The 21,563-nt window shown below is 43.2% G+C and overlaps 2 protein-coding genes across 6 annotated transcripts in view; one reads left to right on the top strand and one right to left on the bottom strand.

Annotated features, from left to right (window-relative positions):
• NPTN (neuroplastin) overlaps positions 1-14,890 on the top strand; it is a 67,018-nt gene extending 52,128 nt beyond the window's left edge. For 2 of the 4 annotated variants that reach the window (XM_069457676.1, XM_069457694.1), the window contains 5 exons: positions 478-611; positions 3,354-3,627; positions 12,148-12,169; positions 13,246-13,320; positions 13,864-14,890. In XM_069457676.1, coding sequence (XP_069313777.1) covers positions 478-611; positions 3,354-3,627; positions 12,148-12,169; positions 13,246-13,306 — 491 coding nt within the window. In that variant the 3' untranslated portion in view covers positions 13,307-13,320; positions 13,864-14,890. The remainder of the gene's footprint in view (positions 1-477; positions 612-3,353; positions 3,628-12,147; positions 12,170-13,245; positions 13,321-13,863) is intronic. The other 2 variants (XM_069457685.1, XM_069457701.1) reach the window with 1 other exon arrangement.
• Positions 14,891-14,989: 99 nt separating this feature from the next.
• The window catches only part of REC114 (REC114 meiotic recombination protein), a 92,011-nt gene continuing 85,437 nt past the window's right edge, over positions 14,990-21,563 (bottom strand). For both annotated transcript variants that reach the window (XM_069457723.1, XM_069457713.1), the window contains 2 exons: positions 18,950-19,036; positions 14,990-15,154 (listed from right to left, as the gene is read on the bottom strand). In XM_069457723.1, the coding sequence (XP_069313824.1) occupies positions 14,990-15,154; positions 18,950-19,036 (252 nt within the window). The remainder of the gene's footprint in view (positions 15,155-18,949; positions 19,037-21,563) is intronic.

Raw genomic sequence — 21,563 nt, forward strand, 5'->3', positions numbered from 1 at the left:
TACATACCTTGTAATAGGATTTGATTGTGGGTGTTTGATTTTAGGATCTCTCATTTCCTTAAGGAAATGTGTCACATTTGACATGATGCATAATTGTTGTTAGTGCAGGTAAAACCTAAATTGATAGAGGGGATGATAATAACCTGTGTTTGCATTTTCTTTAAAGGAGGGCTTAATTTAGGGCAGTTGGGCCTGTGTTCTTTTCCAGTAGGTTGGAGAACACCTACATTAGAAGCTCACATATTAGTAACCCTGATATCTGCTTGGGCTGCTTTGGTGGGTGGGGATAGGGGATGGGGTTGGTCCCATTACCCTCTTCTGACCTGAAATGCTCTTTCTCAAATCCGAATATAAGGGTGGGCCATATTCTAATGTAGACTGACTACATTAGAAGCAGGGCTCTGAGCCAGTGGGTGGGGCCTTAATATCCTGTTAGAGTAGGCTTCCATCGTAACGGTGTCTAACACTTTTTCACAGCTGCTCCTGACATCACTGGCCATAAACGGAGCGAGAACAAGAATGAAGGGCAGGATGCCACGATGTACTGCAAGTCTGTTGGCTACCCTCACCCAGAGTGGATATGGCGCAAGAAGGAGAACGGTATGCCCATGGTGAGTAGGAGGCAGCCTTGGGTCTCTGTAGTTGCTGGAGTTTCTCCTGGGGAGGCCCAGACATCTGGTCCAGTTGCTGTAACAGCTGTATCCTCAGATGTGTGCATGGCTTGGATCACTCTTTCTAGAGTCATAACTGGTTTACACTGTGAATCTGGAGGTCACGGACAGTCTGTCCAGCATGAAATCCTTGTACATGATTTGTTAAAGCTATCTGTCTGGTAAGGGTCAGATTGCTTGCTTTCAGGGTAGGATGCTGAAAGAACTAAGCCTAATCTTAAACTTTTGCTATTATTCTAGTTCATTTATCCTAAGGAAAATACTGTTCTTGAAGTGGTCTTAGAGCGCCTGTCTTGTGTTTTGGGAAGACATACGGTATTAAGGGCAATTATAGTATATCTGGAGAACACAGAAAATACTGACAAGGAATTGGGGCAATATGAGGAGGCCCAGGGGCAGCCTTAGATATTGAGAATCTGACAGTATTTGTTCCAGAAATGTTCAAAGAAAACATCTTTTCCAATCGGTGGGATGATTCCTGATCGTGTTTTAAAGCCTTAGACTCTTGCTTTCTCTCTAATGATTTTTGACCAGTTACCTTTTCTGTGAGAGGGGATATCATACCTTCCGCCCATTCCAGGCATCCTCTTTGATTATCAGTCTTCAGAATCAGAAAGAGCCTTAGAGATCATTTAATCCAGCTTCTTTGGAAAGGTTCCATAGTAACCAAGGTGAATTAGTGGCAAAACCAGGGGTCGTATCTAGTCTTTTTATTTCAAGTCCATTATTCTTCCCACTTCATTACCTCTTGATAATAAAATGTCAAGTGGTAATAATAACTCCAGCATCAACAATTATGGCTAGATTTCCCCATTAATAAGGGGAATCAGGATGAGGAATAGAAAGGTGAAGATGCTGAGTTGAGTATTTTCAGGGTAGGCCCTTGAAGGTTCAACAAGATACTGAGTTTTCTGAGGAGGTGTTGAGGGAATGCCTGTTTCTCTCTACTGGTCACTGGGAAGGACAGTCCTTGAGCTTTAGCTAAAGTAGGTTGGAATTACACAATGGGCATTTTCATCTCTTGAAAGATGAAGCTTGAAGCATCACAGAATAGCTCTTCTTTTGAAGGCTATGAGTTTTCCATTTCAGCCATACCCACACTTAAATGCATACACAATTGTATGCTATATCTCTGCAGTCCCCAGGCTCCGGGCCATGGACTGGTACTGGTCCATGGCCTATTAGGAACCAGGCCACAGCAGGAGGTGAGCAGCAGGTGAGTGAGTAAAGCCCTCATCTGCATTTACAGCTGTTCCCCATCGCTGGCATTACCACCTGAGCTCTGCCTCCTATCAGATCAGCAGCAGCATTATATTCTCGTAGTGTGAACCCTACTTATAAACTGCACATGTGAGGAATCTGGGTTGTGTATTTCTTATGAGAATCTAATGCCTGATGATCTGAAATGGAGCTGAGACAGTGATGCTAGTGCTGGGGAGCAGCTGCAAATGCAGATTATCATTAGCAGAGAGGTCTGACTGCACAGTAAGTGTAATGTGCTTGAATCATCCCAAAACTATCCCCGGCTCTGTCCGTGGAAAAATTGTATTCCCATGAAACTGGTCCCTGGTGCTAAAAAGGTTGGGGACTGCTGCTGTACCTGGAATCATTTGGGGGATGATCTTCCCCCTTTTTCTCTGCTACTTCTGGTAATGTGTTAATTGTTGCAGGGTAAAGACACACAAGTCCATTTTTGCCCTGCTAGGATCCCCTGAACTGAGTGTGCTGCAAGCCATCCCAGCTGCACTCAAACCCCAGCTTTTGCACTCTGACACCTCTGCCTTTGCACACATACAGATCTCTGCCTGGAGTACTTCTCTCTGCTTGATCAACTCTCCTTCTCCACCGTCTAGTGCAAATGTTAGCTCTTCTGAGAATCTTTCTCTGACTCTTTCTGGCAGTGTCTGCTCAACCTGTGCCCCCTAGCACTCCATACAGACTCCTTTGGGGCTTCATAACACATTCTTGTAACTAGTCATCCCTTTGGCTATCAGTTCCCTCTTGAGGCTAAGCTCCTTATTCATTTTTATGTCATACTTCTCCCTGTCTATATCACCTTCCCCTTAGTAGGATATAACACATGCAGTGTACATTAGTAAGTATTTGTTGATTGATTGAATAACCTTTCCTCTAACCCTGTAGTCCTGAAGGAAAGGGAAGTTATGAATTTCCCCCACTCTGACTAGGAGGGAGTTCTTAGCATTGCTGTGGAGGAAGTTTAAGGAAACTTTTCAGAACATACCAAGAGTGAAGTATATGTGCTGACTCTGAAGTCATCGGACAGGTCTGACAATGGGAGTCACAGCCCTGCTTCCCTTATCCTCTTCCAGCTACTGTTTCTTATCTGGTGTTTGAAGCAGCATTTTACTAGATTGTTGATCTTTTTTGGATCTATAGGCGGTAGGATCTCTACTTACTTACCGCATGGAGGTTAGAGAAGTCCAGAGGACCAAGAACAGGGGAGGCTTGTACCCTGGCTCTACAAGAAGTTTGTTAATTTGTTGTAGTTGCTGTTAAAGGGAAGTCATTAATGAAGTGCTCAGAGTTCCTTGGACAAAGATGGTACCTGACACTGCTCCTTCATTCCAGCCAATGCCCTGATACAAATGGACAGCAGCGGCACCCTCTCTTGGACACTGGCCCATCTACTCTGACCTTCGTGTGTTCTCACTTTTTCTACAGGAGCTTGTCAATACTTCTGGCCGCTTCTTCATCATCAACAAGGAAAATTACACCGAGTTGAGCATTATGAACCTTCAGATCACAGAGGACCCTGGCGAGTATGAATGTAATGCTACCAACTCTATTGGCACCAAATCCGTTGTCACCATCCTCAGGGTACGGAGCCACCTGGCCCCACTCTGGCCTTTCTTGGGAATTCTGGCTGAAATTATCATCCTTGTGGTGATCATTGTTGTGTATGAGAAGAGGAAGAGGCCAGATGAGGTTCCTGACGGTAAGAGCATCCCTACAAAATAGTTTAATGTTGGGATTGTTTCCTTGGGGTAGTATCCAAGTACCCAAAGAGGACTATAAAGATGTTGGGATTCAGTCCCAAAAAGAAGGAAGAAAAATTCTTATACCAGTTCCTAACTCTCTAAGGTTTTTTGCATTAGCCACCTAGAGATGTAACTAGCCCAGTCCTGTCTGCCTTTCAGGCCCCATGTAGTGAATGGGCAGCTGTCAGTCTCTTTATTCAGCTCTATCCTCCTTCAGTACAGATCATCAGGCAGATTGAGCTTGAGGAAAATCCAAGTCAAGCCTAGAAGCCACCCCAAGATTGCAGGCCACCTGGCCTTTCAGGCAGATTTAAGGTATCTAATTGGTTGTCACGTGGTTGCCTGGTGTAGCCCCCATAGGTAACTGCCCCAGCCCAGTCATACTGTTCTCAGCAAAGCCATTGATTGGAACAAGCCAGCCTTTGGTTCCTTTGGTTGGCCCTTTGATAGGTCTTCAAGGCTCTCTGCTGGTTGACTTTTCTGTATGTCACAGATACAAATGGTGGAGCATGTCTGATGTGTCCACTGACCCAGGTTAAGATGGAGAAAGCTAGGTGGTAACACCTGGAGTCCATGCTCCAAGACAGTGCCCTCAAGCTGGCCTAGGGTCAGAGAAGGGAGCGGATAGTAGCAGCAGGACTACAGCGAATTGTTAAGCATTAGAAAGAAGTAAGAGGTGAAACCTTTCATTACTGGATATGACTAGAGTCAGAAAAGTCCTGGGAAATTTTTGTGATTTTTTGATTATGGATTTTCATTTTCAACTGTGATTATAAGCAGGAGAAGCTACTGATGGAGACTTGTATCAGTAGTATTTCAGATGCCTAATGAGCTCCCCATCCCCATCCTCCAGCCCTGTAACATGACCAGGAAAAAGGAAATTAATTGGCCACCAACCATTACCACCACTTATCTTTCACTGGCTAGACTAGAATGGTGTGCCCCACACATAGTATGCCCCTAAGCTCAGTGGAAGCTGACCTGGGGTGATGGTGGGATTGCGAGCTGTAGACCTGGATTGATGGTGGGGTTGCCAGCTGTAGGCCTGGGGTGATGGTGGGATTGCGGGCTGTAGACCTAGGGTGATGATGGGGTTGCCGGCTGTAGGCCTGGGGTGATGGTGGGGGTTGCCGGCTGTAGGCCTGGGTTGATGGTGGGGTTGCCAGCTGTAGACCTAGGGTGATGGTGGGGTTGCCGGCTATAGGCCTGCGGTGGTGGTAGGGTTGCCAGCTGTAGACCTAGGGTGATGGTGGGGTTGCCGGCTGTAGATCTAGGGTGATGGTGGGGTTGCCAGCTGTAGGCCTGGGGTGATGGTGGGGTTGCTGCCTGTAGACCTAGGGTGATGATGGGGTTGCCGGCTGTAGACCTAGGGTGATGGTGGGGTTGCCGCCTGTAGGCCTGGGGTGATGGTGGGGTTGCCGGCTGTAGACCTGGGGTGATGGTGGGGTTGCCGGCTGTAGACCTGGGGTGATGATGGGGTTGCCGGCTGTAGGCCTGGGGTGATGGTGGGGTTGCCGGCTGTAGACCTAGGGTGATGGTGGGGTTGCCGGCTGTAGACCTGGGGTGATGGTGGGGTTGCCGGCTGTAGACCTAGGGTGATGATGGGGTTGCCGGCTGTAGGCCTGGGGTGATGGTGGGGTTGCCGGCTGTAGGCCTAGGGTGATGATGGGGTTGCCGGCTGTAGACCTGGGGTGATGGTGGGATTGCGAGTTGTAGACCTAGGGTGATGGTGGGGTTGCCGGCTGTAGACCTAGGGTGATGGTGGGGTTGCCAGCTGTAGACCTAGGGTGATGATGGGGTTGCGGGCTGTAGACCTGGGGTGATGGTGGGGTTGCCGGCTGTAGGCCTGGGGTGATGGTGGGGTTGCGAGCTGTAGACCTGGGGTGATGGTGGGGTTGCCGGCTGTAGGCCTGGGGTGATGGTGGGGTTGCGAGCTGTAGACCTAGGGTGATGGTGGGGTTGCCGGCTGTAGGCCTGGGGGGATGGTGGGGTTGCGGGCTGTAGACCTGGGGTGATGGTGGGGTTGCCGGCTGTAGGCCTGGGGTGATGGTGGGGTTGCGAACTGTAGACCTAGGGTGATGATGGGGTTGCCGGCTGTAGACCTGGGGTGATGGTGGGGTTGCCGGCTGTAGGCCTGGGGTGATGGTGGGGTTGCGGGCTGTAGACCTGGGGTGATGGTGGGGTTGCCGGCTGTAGGCCTGGGGGGATGGTGGGGTTGCGAGCTGTAGACCTAGGGTGATGATGGGGTTGCGGGCTGTAGACCTGGGGTGATGGTGGGGTTGCCGGCTGTAGACCTGGGGTGATGATGGGGTTGCCAGCTGTAGACCTAGGGTGATGGTGGGGTTGCCGGCTGTAGGCCTGGGGTGATGGTGGGTTGCCGGCTGTAGACCTGGGGTGATGGTGGGTTGCCGGCTGTAGACCTGGGGTGATGGTGGGTTTGCGGGCTATAGACCTGGGGTGATGGTGGGGTTGCGAGCTGTAGACCTAGGGTGATGGTGGGGTTGCCGGCTGTAGACCTGGGGTGATGATGGGGTTGCCAGCTGTAGACCTAGGGTGATGGTGGGGTTGCCGGCTGTAGGCCTGGGGTGATGGTGGGTTTGCCAGCTGTAGTTCGGCTGATCTGGGACCTGTGTTTGTGCACTTGTGGTGCTGTATTCTGCCCCACAGAGTTGACTGTCCATATGGCCGAACAGTCGGACTGTGGCGCCCCACCATGTCTGTCATGGAGGATACTAAGTGAAGTCTGGTGCTCCCCTAGAAAGAATGTAGTCCCAAAGTCATGCCAGTGGCTTTAGACTCTCTGGAAGGACATGTTTGAGAGCAGCAGCCCTGTCCTTTTTTTCCCCTTTCTTCTCAGCAGCTCCTAAATCTCTTTGCTTGCAGTAAGTAGAGTATTAGGGTGAGTGAGGTTGGAGAGATTGTTTTGTTGACACTGTCGATGCCTTCGGGAAGGCCTGGTGAGCTCCCCTCCAAATGTACACTGAGCAGTGAAGTGGATGGAGGAGCGTGATGGGCGTCATCTGGAAGCAGATCGGCCTTTGTAAGAGTGGTCTAGTTCCCTGCAACATGGCAGTATCCCCAGGAGTTTTGCTTTTCTACTCTGTGAAGTGAGCTTGCTTTCTTGGGATTATCATGTATCCCTAATGCTTTTTTCTCTCCAGATTTTTCTTTCCTGCTGCTTACTAGGACTCCCAAGGCAGAGTACACCTGTATTGAGACCTGAGAGTAAAGGGAGAGTTGCCTGCCTTTCGTGTGTTTTCTACTCTGGCTCTTTGGGAGCAGTTATGCCTCATTCCTAAAAGGGGCCTTTCCATCCCCTCAGAATGCTTTTGCTTTGCCACATACCACCTTCCTCAACCCACCCTTTGGAAAGGTTGAGAGGCAAAAAGTCAGGTAAGAGAAGGCAAAGATGGGCTTCAGAAGCTGATTTTTGAATTTTAAGACAGACTAGCTCCCACTTTCATGACAGAGTGACACATTGGCCTAGCATGTCCCCGTCAGAGGTCCAGTCTTTATCCTAAGAAGCCATTACATTTACAAGGTTGCTATTGCAGTGTATGCGGCAGGCCTTCTGGTTAGATTTGAGAAATGGTTAGTATTGTTCTGTTGGAAAAGTGCAGACACCTGCCTAGGGAAGCAGCTATCTTTTTAAAAGAATTTCTTGCTTATTGAACTCAAATCGGGGACCAGTTTTTATAGGAGACATCTGTGGCCAGCAAATCTTCTGAACAGCTTCCTGGAGGGAAAATACTTCTTTTAAGCTAAGTTACTATGTAGACAGTGAATGAATCCCACATAAGAGATGACTGCAGGGTAAGTGCAAAGTAAAACCTCCTTGCTCTAGTCTCTTGGGAGAATACTGTAATGCAAGCAGCTTTTACTTCTTGGTTGCTGAATTGGGGTGAAAAGTGTGGGGTGCTGGACTGATTGCAGTGTTTGCCTTCTCTCCTTCCCTTCCTGACAGCCAGTGTGGGCCAGGCTCCATTCTCCACCTCCTTCCCTTGCCCTTGCTCCAGCACCCCATTCCATGCTTTTCTCCTTGTCCCTCCACCTTTCTCCCAGACTCCTCCCTGCTCCCACGTCCTCCCCCTTTTTCCTCACCTCTCCTGGAAGTAATTGTTAACAACAACAAAAAAGGTCAATTGTTCTTCTGTGAGTTTTCTTTATTCTGTGGCTTTTTCTTCTTTAGCCACTCGCCCCTCAACTCCTATGCAGTTCACAGCAAGGACAAACTCACCTATATGCTTTCTTCCCATTTATTCCCCCCACATTTACTTACACATACGTGCATACACTGCTTTTTCAAATAAGTGAATTATATTTGATACAAACTTGGGAGTTTTAGGGGTGATAAATTTTTACCTATTAGATAATCATCTGTGGCTCTGTGTTGGCTTATTTATGCCATTTTGAAAATGGGAACCTTTTTTATGGGCCTGACATGCTTTTTCTCTGCTAAGTAGGTACTTTATTGTCAAGATATACCTACGGTTCATTTCAGACTCACTGAACTGTTTATACACACTCACAGTATTCATATTTTGGGTAGTCTGGGAGTTCTTGGTAAGTCTGCCCTTACTAGAAAAGCACTAAGGCGAATAATATAAAAATATAAAAACATACAAATTTGAATTTATATAATATTTAGTTTGAATGTGTTTCACTAGAAAAGCAAATATCACTTTAGAGTTCTCCCTGAAAACACTTAGAGTTGAGGTTTAACTGCTTCCTTTAAAAAAGCCCCATGTCTTTTTATCTACTGTTTATCTACTGGAGTATATATACTCAGGCCATTTTGTAAATGAAATCTCACACCTACGTTTCTTTAATCCCCTGTTATGTCTCTTTGAGGATCAGTGCCCAGTAGGTTGTTGTGTAGGTGAATGATCTATGTATCGCCTTTTACTTTCAGTGGTTTCAGGAACAAGTGAATCATGGAGCCAAATAAAAGCTTTGTTTTTCACTTTATTCACCATTTGTCTGCATTCCCTGAAAATGTTTAATAATTCTCCAAAAAGACTAGGTCAAGCTAGCATCCTCTAGTTTTCCATCCATGTTACAGTTGGCACCTGCTGGGATACACCTTCTATGTTGGTTCCCTGCCGACTATCCTCCGAGAGCTGCAGGGAGATGGGACACGAACCTGCTTAGTTGCTGGGGCCTTCAGTTCTACGGGGCATTTTATTGATCTCACAGACATCAAATTAAAACAATGGCTGATTGAAGAAATCAATTGAAGAAAGTGCTGGCATCAAAAAGCACTTTCTATTTTCATATTGGGATAATTTTTATAAGCAAGTCAAAGGGACTCTTTAAGCTACTGGTGGAGAAAATATTTGAGGGTTTTGAGAGCCATTTTTAGTAGCTCTGATATATTCAAGCTCTTAGATACTTTAGAACTAAGAGCTATACTAATGTTCCAAAACCTATTAGTTTGTCAAAACATTTGGTAGCATATAAACCCCTTACAGCAGGCCAGGGATATGGAAAATGAAATATGACTTTTAAAATGACATCAGAAACACACATTCAGTGTCTGTTAACTAGGGGTCATCTGAGTCAGTAACAAGTTACCTTATGGGGAAAATGCAATAGGACCAAAAACAAGGGAAGAAATTGGAAGTAATCATAAATCACTCTTGGGTTTAATGCTAATCTGCGGAGATTAGGCAAAATTTAAGTGGATTTACAAACCATAAAACCCCATCCTCAGTGAGATGAATGCAGTGACAGAGGAGCTTTGACCAGAGAGTCAACTCTTTGTTATTTTGACTTTAAAGCCATCTTTTTGGAAGTGAAACCTGCATTAGGCAATCTGTTATTTACTAGACATCGCAGAGCACCCCTTCTAGATGATGAGGCGGATATAGATGGAGTGAGGGCTGTAGGGCATATGGTTGGGAAGACGGAACATGCAGCTAAATCTGTGTGTGCAACAGCTCCACCAGAAACTTCACTCTCATAAGGTGGATTCCAGCAGCATCTTGTTTCCATTCTCCCCCGAGCCCTACTCCTCTCATCTAGCCAGTGGCTGTAATACCGAGGTGGAGAGAGCAGTCATTGTTTAAGCTGGCTATCTTTTGGCTTGAGGGTTTGGGGGTATGTTGATATTTGTCGGTTACTATGACTTCTTTTTTTTCCCCCCTCAATTGCATCAAACCCTTAAAACATGGTGGTAAGTGAGCGATATGCATGCTTTTGGAGTTTGTTTAATCTCCGCTTCAGTCTATACGATGCACAGTTCATAATGTTAACACTTTTCTTCAAGTTTACTTCATTCACTTTCACAACTAATTTGGATTTCAGTTTGCTGTTTAATCCTCATTTACTTTGATTTTCGTACCTTTTTTCTGTAGTTCTGTTCTTTCCCCCTCTCCTGACTTCCCTGTTAGGGGTCAAGTTGTTTTTTGTCTGACCTGTAAGGGAGAGTGGTGCTGTAGACAGTGATTCAGTCCAGGAGAGTGGGGGGAGACATGAGGCTCTTTCCTTTGTTCTTTGTCAATGTGAAAGTGGATCTGGGGAGAGAGAGGAAGGGGGGCTCCTGGGATTTGGCCCCCAGCGTGAGACTCCGCTGCTCCCACTCGCAGGCATGGCAGCTACGCCAGAAGCACTGTCGCTAAAACACCTCCATGCAGCCCTTTGCATGTTACCAGCTTGTCGGGCTGGAAAGTGATGTTACTAATCAGACACCAGGGAGTACCCCCACTCCAAAAGGAAAAAAGCCTGTGGTGCGAGGTGCTTGGGTTGGTGCCTACAGTGTCATGCTTTGAAAAGATTAGCCTGGCTATTGCAATTCTCCCTCCCCTGCTTTTTGTTTTAATGTTGGGAGTAGATCGGTGTTATTCTTGATTGAGCTATCTTGCATTAGAATTTTGTATTTTTGGGTGCACAGCCAGAGCACTAAATATATTCTAAGTTTGCTCCTGTGTCTTTTTCTTTAAATCCCCAAAGTGCTTAGTTCCTAGCATGTAGCTGAGCTGGCTTGGCCGAGATGCGGAGCATTAGGATGTTGTGAGGGGAGGATTTAGGCTGGGCTTGTGTGTCTTAGTACCTGGTATGTCTCTGTATCTCTCCACTGCATACACAGCACACAGATGTCCTGGGTGTCCTTCAGTCTTAGTTTGTTCTCTGTACCTGTTTGATAGTGTACTGTTGTTAGTAGTGGACTCCTGTGGACACTGGTGTGTCGCTAGCCTATTGTTTTGGCTGATGAGTCATTGGTTTGTGGTTAGTTCTTTTTTTTTTGAAATCCTTTTTTGCTCCAGTCACTGTGTGTGCTGGCGGTGGCTTTGCCTCTCCGTTGCCTCGAAGGAACAGGTGGAGCAATGTCTCCCTCTGACAGACATTACTCCCGACGTGTGCTCCTGCAGATGCCTACACTGAGACTGTAATCTCCATAACTGCTTCATGTGCACCAAGCCCCCTTGTGGAATCCTGCTGAGAGTTTTTCTAGAAGCCTTCAGTGAAATCAAACTGTCTGAATCATGTAGTCCACCTGACTTTTGTATAACAAAAACTAAGAGCACTTACTTGTTCCCTCCCCTTTGTGGGTCTTAAAAAAAATTCTATGTATGTATATATCTGCTTTAAGGGGACTAAGTTGCCCTTAGTTGAAATAGGAAAGAAAAACTTAAAAATCAGAATCATAAAGTATCAACTTAAGAAGGCTTCTAAACTCAGATAATATAAGCTTTTTGATTAAAAAAAAAAAAAAGATATCTCATGGCTCACCTGGGTTTGGGTTCTGGTTTTGGCCAGGGTGCAAGAGTGAGCCTGTCTTTGTATCTCAAGTCTTTTCTAGAGGGATGTCACCACTATTCAGCTTTCCTTGGTGTGTCACAGAACATCCTCTGGTATGCAGATGCTTGTTGCTGGCATAGCCCAGCATGGCTGACCCAGTATCAGGTTGAACTATTGTGGCTGCCTCTTTCTCAGTCTCATTCTCCAGACTAAAGACTCTCCTAAAGATTAAAAAATAGCAAGGAAAACAGAGTGCCCTTTGGGGAAGTGAGGATGTGTAGCTAAACATACAGAATGTACACATCCATTTACATTGCAGGGTTGAGCCAAAACTGCATGCATTCACCACAAGAAAACAAACAGCAGGATTTTACAACTGAAATGTTGGTTTGTCTTCTCATCTCTCTAAGAGTGAACCACTGGAACTTGGGGACAAGATGAGTATAATGATATTGCAGCCTATCTGTCCGCTACAGTTGCAGTTTTTCATGACAAGCATTCAAAGTGTTAACTAAAACCATTGAAACAACATACCTGCCATTAAAACTTGAATCTAGAAATAATAACTCCATGAGTGTTTTGCACCTCCAGATGGAATGGCCTTTAATAAATGCTATGAATAGCCATGTTTGCCACTTGCAGTTTGCTGTTCTATTAATCCTTATACAGAGTCTAATAATTTTCTCCTTTCCTCTCTTATCTCTCATGGATTATTAAAAAACTGAACACCCATGTAGATGATGAACCAGCTGGGCCAATGTAAGTACTTTATTGGACATCGATTCAACAGTTTCTGACTAAATTGTGTTGTATTTGCAGTTTAATCAAATGGAGTAGCTAAGATTGTTGTTCTGGAAGACAGTGGAAATGAAGGTTGAAGTGTAGACTTAATCTGGCATGGATTTGACTAAAGACCATTTGATTCCCAGGACAGGCTGCACAGTCTTGTTTTTAGTAGCCATACAAATTAGAATACCATGCAAAACAATTTTTTTTTTTAAATTTTTGCACATTACATATGCTTAACCCGATAATGCAGGGGAAATGACCAGTATGTCTGAGGCTTCAGGTTTTGTTAATTTCAAGATGGACTATACAGCATAGATAAATCTCTCTTGGATAAGCTGGTATCCAGGGGAGATGGAACTCCAAGTATGGAATCAGTCCAAGACTGGCATAATATTCTAGAGCTGGGGACTAAGGAGTGAGAGGCAGGTAAACAGTGCCCAAATTATTTAAGTGTCAGAGGGCACAGCACTGCCAGCTTATGATTATCTTTTATCAGTTCAGAAGAGACAGTGGTGTTTAGTGGAAAAAAAATCCACTCACTCTCACCTTTATAATAATTGGATTATAGTTTGGAAATCAAAAGGAAAGTTACATATATGTTGTCTGCTTTGGGAGTCAAAAGGAGGATTAATTGAAGGTATATACAGGCTGAGTTATACCTAATATGAAAATCTGTAATCCAAAAATGCTCCAAAATCCAAAATTTTTTAAAGTGCCAACATGATGCTCAAAGGAAATGCTCATTGAAGCATTTTGGATTTTGGATTTTTGGATTAGAAATGCTGAATTGTAAGTTTAATGCAAATATTCCAAAATCCAAAAAATCCGTTTTCTGAAACACTTCTGGTCCCAAGCATTTTGGGTAAGGGATACTCAACCTGTAGGTACTTTACATAAGGAATGTTTTTATGCACTAATACTGTGCGGTAAGATTTCTTACTACACTAGGGATGGCAGTAAGTGAAAGAGTCCGTGTATTTCCATGTGTTATACTTTCAAAAGTTATTACTTAGTTTAACTCATGTAATGCCATTCTTCCTCCAAAGGAAAACCAACTCTACCAACAATCACAAAGATAAAAACTTGCGCCAGAGAAACACAAATTAAGTACTGCTTATAATGTAAGTATGACCTTCTTTAGCAGTTTTAAAAATTATATTCAAATGAATGTGCCTCTGTTGACCTTGTTATAAATTCAGTAGTTGGTGTTATGTTGTAAGGTCTTTTAGTTCATTTCAGAGCAGCTGATACTGATAGAACAAGTTCTGCCCTCCCAATTTAGTGACTGGAAGCATTTTTCAGCTGCATTGTTTCACATATTTACATAGATGCCATTTCAGAATATGCACGATGTTTTAAAATAAATACTTTGAGCTACTATTTACTTATAACTTTAAAAAGAGGTAGAAATTAAATTGTCACCTTCTTAGGTGGATTATGCCCAGAGGCCTATTAGTCCTTGCTTCTGAGGGCAAGACAAGAATGGTGGCCAGGCAGCAGCAGGGCCAGAACGCCATCCTGTTAGGCACATGGAGATCGGAATTTCACACCACATCCCTGAGCATGCTGTTTGAACCAAAGCTTTATTTTATGTGGCACTGTGATAGAGTCCTGAGTGACCATGCATATTCTCTTTTAATTTCCAAATACATCTTTCTTTACAGATCTTTAGGTTCCTGAAACTGGTGGCAACATGACCTGCTAAATTTTCTGCTTGGACCTCTTTGGTTCTCTCCCCTTTCAAGTGAGCAACACCACGATGACTGTCTAAAGCATGCCTTATTTAGCCTCTCCTGTAAGGGTGACCTAGCCAGGTACATTTTAAACAATGCTTCAATGTAGAAGGTGTAAACTATTTTGGGCTTGATGTGCTGTGAATGTTGCTTTTTTTTTCCTTTGTTAAAATATTTAAATAGAAGTGAAAAGGTCCTCTGAGGATCAGATCATGCATGCGCCATTTTTTACTTAATGCAGCTGTTAAATTGGCAAAGCTCTAAAATGCACTGCTGCCATCTAGTGATACATTTTTGTAAAGTACAGCAAAACCTACAGATATATACAGTATATAAATATATATATATATATTTATATTTTTGGGGATGGGAGAAATCCAAAATAAAGTAAATGCTCGTTTCATTTTTAAGCTGCTGATATTCATTCCTTATTGTATGTTGTCAGATGAGGAAATGTGTAGTTCTGGTACATAAAGATGAGTAATATAAACTGAAATCTATCATTTTAAGGGCTTAACCTATGACTTTAATATGAAGCTGGAACAGTCCACTGAATGAGTAAAATGAATTGCAGTATATACATGATTGCTTTTTAAGTGATTATTTTTTTCTTTTGTTAAATCGTGTAAATTCTTAAATCCTTTTGCACTGATGTGTTGAACCTTATTCTTGTACATTCAATCAAGGCAAACTTTTATAATTTTCCTTTTGTTTTCAATGACCTTGAAATGTTATGGCATGGTGATATTCTATGCAACTATAGTTATACTTTTTGGTTTGACACTGTATTTTTTCACATTGATTTAACGGTTGATGGTAGATTTTATAACCTAACGGTTCTCATGCGGTGCATAACTGTAGATGCATGTACTTGTGTTTTGTGTAATTGTTGAAGTGCAATGATGTATAAAAAAAGTGGATTCACCTGTTTTTAAAAATAAAACATTGATAAAAGGTGTTTGGAATAATGCTCTTTATTCTAATATCTTTTTTTAGTTTTAGGAGGAAGAATTTTACAATACTTTGAAGTTCCTGAGTTATATACGTACAGAGAACATTAATTTCTCAACATTGTCAGCTTTTTAAGTTCCTTTTCTACCTCTTCCACAAATGCTGGAAAATTCTGATCCATGAGGCACAAGCGTAGAAAGGGGCCTAACTCTCCTGCGCCCCATGCAGATTGTTCATAGACAAGGGGCAGCTCCTCCGATGCCAGGATAGACTGCAGGGATACCAGAAGAACAGTTTGTTAGAGATTACAGGCGACAGCAAAACCCTGAGTAGAACACAGAAAAACAATGCTTTAAGGTAAGATTAGGGAAACACACACTAGAAAATTAGTGTTAATTAACTTTACAGGCTTCCTTTACATAAGTTTTACTGTTATATTTATAACTTTGTATATACATTTCCTCAATATGCATAGAAAGTGAGATAAACTTGCATCCATAAGGAAAGTATTTTAAATGTATTGATGAAATGATCTGCAAAACTGAGATCCTCTTAGATGAATACTGTGCTGATAACATCCTGTGGATTGACAAGAAACCTATTTATTAACAGATGAACTCCACTAGTTTGGTTCATCTTCCCCACAGCGTAAGTTGTAGAATGGGTGTGAACAGTCCACCGTGTGGAAACTGGGTTCTGAATGTAAGAGAGGTCACAAACTGACTGCCCAAGGGACACAATTAGCTCACACCAGCACGTCTTTTTTTTGGTCATATATGAGATTTGTCAAATTGGCATGTAACTATCACCACAATCAAAATACAGAGCCATTTCCATCACCTCTCAAAAAATTCTCTGCCTATTGTTGTCAAACCCTTAACCCCTGGGAACCACTGATTTTTTATTCCTTATAGTTTTGCCTTTTCCATTATGTCATATAAATGAAATCATATAATACTCTGTTGAAATCTGGCTTCTTTCACTTAGCATAATGTATTTGAGATTAGTCCATGTCATTGAATATATCGGTAGTTCATTCCTTTATATTCCTAAGTATTCCATTGTTTGGACATTCTCCACTTAAAGGACATTTGGGTTGTTTTGCTTTTTGCAGTTATCCATAAAGCTGCCATAAACATAAGTTTTCATTTCACTTGGGTAAATACCTAGGAATGGGTCATATGGTAAGTGTACATTTAACTGTGTAAGAATTGCCAAATGGTCATCCATGGTGGCTGTACCATTTTACAGTCCACCAGCAGTGCATATAAGAGTTCTGTTCTAGTTGCTCATCCGTCCATCACTTGGTATCATCAGTTTTTGTTTTCAATTTTAGCCATTTTAATAAGTGTGCAGGGATATCTCACTGTGGTTTTAATTTACATTCCCCTAAATGACTAATAATGTTGAGCATCTTTTCACATGCTTATTTGCCATCTGTATGTTTTCTTTGGTAACCTATAGTGTTTTAAAACCAGTTGAATAAGTTGCCAACATTTAAATATTAGGAGAGTTCAAATAAAAGTCTGACTGTGCTTGACAATTTGGAATATCTGGCAACACTGGATCCACTGTTCCAGATGATGAGGACGGGCTGCAGCTCTGTGTGGTCTGCTTGCTCTGGGGCAGACATCTTATTGACTCTTCACATTAATTCTGTGAGGTAGGTAGTGGTTTTATTCCCTCACTATGGATAGCACGGTTTGGTGTATAAGTATGCAATTGACATTTCTCTGGGAACTATCTGTCATAGAAATTTACTTTTGTAAATTCACATTGGCTCTTCTTGCCAACATGGATTCCTGAAAAAAGAAAAAAAAAAAAAACAGAAAAAAAAAAAAAACATACTGGCTCTTCAGGCTGCTTAACGGTATAAAGAAAAAAACGAAAATAATGTGGAGGTGTTTCCACTGGGAGCCACTGCTAATGTTAATGTATATCCTTCCAAACTTAGTGTGTGTTTATTACAAAAGTGAAATCAGACATCCTGTTTTGTAGCCTACTTTTTTAAAAAAAAATATATTGTGAATATCTTTCCATGTCAACAGATAAGGATCTATCTCTCTCATTGATTGTATTTTTATCCCATTTATAGTTACACCACACTTTAACCACTCAGTATCCTACTAAATGAACATTTATGTTTTCAATTTTGTTATTATAAACATTGTGATGAACATACTATATTTGTGTAGTCGAAATGGAATTATAAATATAAAATTAAATTTGGTATATATTGCTAAGATGCCTTCTGAAAAGTTTTACCAACTTACATTCATAGACTGACTTGTCCAAAAGGTTACAGCAAACAAATGACATATCTGAGCTCCAGGCCTCATGTATTTTCTCATTTGTATATGTTCTTCCATACTGTAAATGAACTCGGCAAAGGTACACTTTTTATAGCAACTCATATTTCCTAAATAAGGACATCAAATTCTGCCTTGTTTTTCTGTGGGTTTTTTTTTTTTGTTTGTTTGTTTTGGTAACTCTAGTGTCCTCAGCCTCTCAGATTCAATTAACCCCTAAACCTAATACAAATATGGGCATTATGAAGTCTGCCCTGCTGCTGGACAAATAGGCTTTTTAATTTTTTCTGTCATAGTTGCTGAGTTATTAAAAGAAATAAACATGAATTCTTATTCTTCTTACCTTTTTTTTTTTTTTTTTTTTGAGATAGCGGCTCACTCTGTTGCCTGGGCTAGAGTGCCATGGGCAACAGCTCACAGCAACCTCAAACTCCTGGGCTCAAGCAATCCTCCTGCCTCAGCCTCCCGAGTAGCTGGGACTACAGGCATGCGCCACCACGCCTGGCTAATTTTTTCTATATATTTTTAGTTGTCTGGTTAATTTCTTTCTATTTTTTAGTAGAAGGCTGGTCTCGAACTCCTGACCTCGAGCAATCCTCCCACCTCAGCCTCCCAGAGTGCTAGGATTACAGGCGTAAGCCACCGTGCCCGGCCTTACCTCTTGAATTCTTTATATTATTGTCCATTTATTTTGAGTTAGTGGTAAGGCAGATGGAGAAAACACCCATATTTTCTTTTTTGTGCCACTCTTTTAGCACAGTTTTAATAGATGCATTAAACAATATCCATTTTTGAATATTGATGAACTCCACACAGAATTCTACAGAAAGCATAGGTAGCTATTGGTGTGAACACCTGCTGCCAAGTGCAGCCGGAAATGCAGTTGAGGGAGACAAAGTCCTTGCAGAGCTCCCAGCAGAGTGGACATCAAGCCACCATGATTTTGAATGAAGAGGTTTTGCAGCAAGAGGAAAGGGGCTGAGGCACGTCTGAGGTAACAAGAGTTGAATCCAGATCTTAGCACTAAAAATTTGCCCCTATAGGCCGGGCGCGGTGGCTCACGCCTGTAATCCTAGCACTCTGGGAGGCCGAGGTGGGCGGATCGTTTGAGCTCAGGAGTTCGAGACCAGCCTGAGCAAGAGCGAGACCCCACCTCTACTAAAAATAGAAAGAAATTATATGGACAGCTAAAAAATATATATAGAAAAAATTAGCCGGGCATGGTGGTGCATGCCTGTAGTCCCAGCTACTCGGGAGGCTGAGACAGGAGGATCACTTGAGCTCAGGAGTTTGAGGTTGCTGTGAGCTAGGCTGACGCCACGGCACTCACTCTAGCCTGGGCAACAGAGTGAGACTCTGTCTCAAAAAAAAAAAAAAAAAAAAAATTTGCCCCTATAGAAACCATCATAGATCTGACTCCAGATTTATTTTGATACTTGTCTTAAAATAGTTCCAAAATTTCATTTCCAAAATTAGTTAAAGTCTTCCATTTATTCTTTTTTGGAAAATGGTGATTAAATTCTCTCAAACATTCAACCACTCTTCCTCTTTTTATTTCCTCTGGAGGGTAGTTCTTGAGTGTGTGCCATCCTGTCTAATCTCACAACAGGGGTAGGTGACAATGGCCTGTCTCTATCATCCTTTATAGTAACATCTTAAGTTTCTATTCTAGAACAAGGAAGTGAACAGAGGGATACAAATTCTTAGGGATCATTGTTTTTTGTGACAAGAAGACTGAACCCTGAAATGGGACCTACCTGAGCTAACTGTGTCACTGAGGTCCTTCGCTCTGGAGTGCCTGTGCCGGCTGGTACACGCGCCTGCTCCTCCGGGTGCTGGTGGGACTGGAATAAAACAACGTGCAATTAGGAGATTAGCTAAACATAATCATAAATACCACAGAGGCCAAAGAAGTGGAAACAAACTTCCTGCCTGGCACACAGCCCTCCAGCTCACCCCTCCTCTGTGCACTGATGCACTCACGCACCCCTCCATTCCAGCACTGCCCGAGTCATAGGACGGTCACGGTTTTACTTTTTAGGTTCTCGCTAGGCTGTGGGTCTGGGAGGGCAGGACCTCCGTCTTGTTCTTTGTGGCTCCCATCCCTCTATCACCCCAGTGTCTAGTATGTAGTCTTTTCAAAGAAAAAATACCAATAAAAGTGGTAAAAATCATTGTCAGCATAGGTCTGTCCTGGTTTAAATGGAAGGTTCCTTGGTTTACCACAGCAGAAGTATGTAAAGAGTTTAAATCTGTGGCTCCTGACCCGTAGCTGGTGTGGCTCGGCGTCTGGCAGGCTGTCAGTCTCGCGTCAGACGTGGGGGGCATCTGTTTCCAGAGGCCCAGCCCGGGGCCAGGGCAGCACCTGCGGAAGCAGGTGCTGTTGCTGTGGCGGCTGCATGCAGTGGCCGGGCCCAGCTTCTGATGATCGTGATTTGTCACCTTCTAAAAACCGCTATTTAAGTAATAGATGTTCATTTTAGGAATGCAAAACGGGAAAGCGCTATAATTTTGAGGCAACTATTTTTAATAAAACTGGGTTTCATGTTTTTTTTAAATCTCATTTTAGACATTCTGAAGGAATGAGTTCTATGAGTTCCTCTATAAGTGAAATTCCTAGATATCTTCTTTCAACAACTGTTTGTGCCTACTACATACTAGACATGGGTGGTACAGGGATGGGGGCCACAAAGAACAAGACGGAGGTCCTGCCCTCCCAAACCCACAGCCTAGTGAGAACCTAAAAAGTAAAACCGTGACCGTCCTATGACTCGGGCAGTGCTGGAATGGAGGGGTGCGTGAGTGCATCAGGCGCACAGGAGGGTGAGCTGGAGGGCTGTGTGCTAGGCAGGAAGTGCAGGCATGCCCCAGGCTCCGTTCAGGGGAATCAGGTAGAATACAGGATGCTTTCCAGGCAAATGCAATGAACCAGGTATGGGAGGTCTAGAGGTGTGAAGGGCTGTCTCTCTGCTCCTTCCTAGCCACATGTCTGCAGGCCCTGCGATGCTTGGATACCGGTGGCTTCTGCAGCACTAATCTCCAGACAAACAGTGGTGTTCCTGCACTAGGTATAAGCTGAGGCTGTAATACAGGGAGAAAGTCCCTCAGTGAAGTGTCTGACTGCCAGAAGGCAAAAGTTGCCAAATTCTGTCTTCTGTCCTGTAGAGGAGCTGATTGTTGCCAGTCAGTAGGTAGCAGAAAACTAGATCTGGAAGCATCCAAAAAAGGGCGGATAGGAAGGAACAGTAAGGAGGAAAGAACAACAACAACAACAACAAAAAACTAGTCAAGAATTTTAAAATCAGAATGGGCAAAAACGTCAAAGGACTCTATAATCAGGAGCCCTTAGACAAGCCCCATTTCTCTGTTCAGTTTCTTCAGTTTCCTCCTCCTCTCATCTACAGCCATACCACCCTGAACACACCTGATCTCGTCTAAAAAGTCAGACTCTAGTGCCTAGTGTTTCTGCCAGCTCTGATAGTTGATGCTTCTTAGGATGCATAACAATTCAGCTCCCACAATGTTCTTCAAGCTGAGAAAAGTGTCAACCAAAATCATCTGCTACAAACACTAAAGAGCCAAATGTGACTAAAGCACCTGAGGCTAGTGGGCTCTCGGATTAGATGGTCAACCCCTGCACGGCATAGACATGGAAGGTTCTGTGTGCACAGCTGAAGGCCCCGGATACTTTCTTCTGGGCTTTTTGTGCTAACAAAAGAGTTCACATAAGAACCACCATCCTCTTTTCTGTCTTACCCGCCTCCTCTCTGGGGTGGGCCGGGTTTCTTTAGAAGCCCTCAGGTTGAAGTCACCTGGTTAGGACACAATTAACAAAATTACAAGGCTAAAAAAAAAGTAAAAACTAAAATATGAGCCAGGAAATGACTCAAGAACTTGAAATAGAAAGGCATAGAATTATCTCTATTTGCAAAGAAGGGAACAACTATTATAGACTAAAAAATATATAGGTATTAGAAAAATGACACACCTGAATATAAAAGGACAGCAAGATGACCAGAACTTGGCCATGCCTTACAACTCTTAAGATGGATTCCAAGAAATGGAACATGGTCCCAAATTTCCACTGTGGCAATTAAAGGCAAACCTGGGAAGGTTTTTGTCATTACTAAGACTAGAATGTTCTAGGCAGTGCCTCACCTCACAATGTCTGCACTGGAATTAATCCAGTGGCTTTATCTTGTCTAATGCTCTGCAGCTTTAGATACTTAATCTTGTCATGTCCCCTCTTGGTCTGGAGGTTCTGATCCTTGCTAATTGACCAGGATGTTAATTTGTTCATTTGCAAGAGAAGATGCATCTGAACAGGTAATGGTACTGTCAATGTAATGTAATGTAATAGTAATGATGAAT

Source organism: Eulemur rufifrons, chromosome 2 (genome assembly GCF_041146395.1).
Source record: "Eulemur rufifrons isolate Redbay chromosome 2, OSU_ERuf_1, whole genome shotgun sequence".
NCBI lineage: Eukaryota > Metazoa > Chordata > Mammalia > Primates > Lemuridae > Eulemur > Eulemur rufifrons.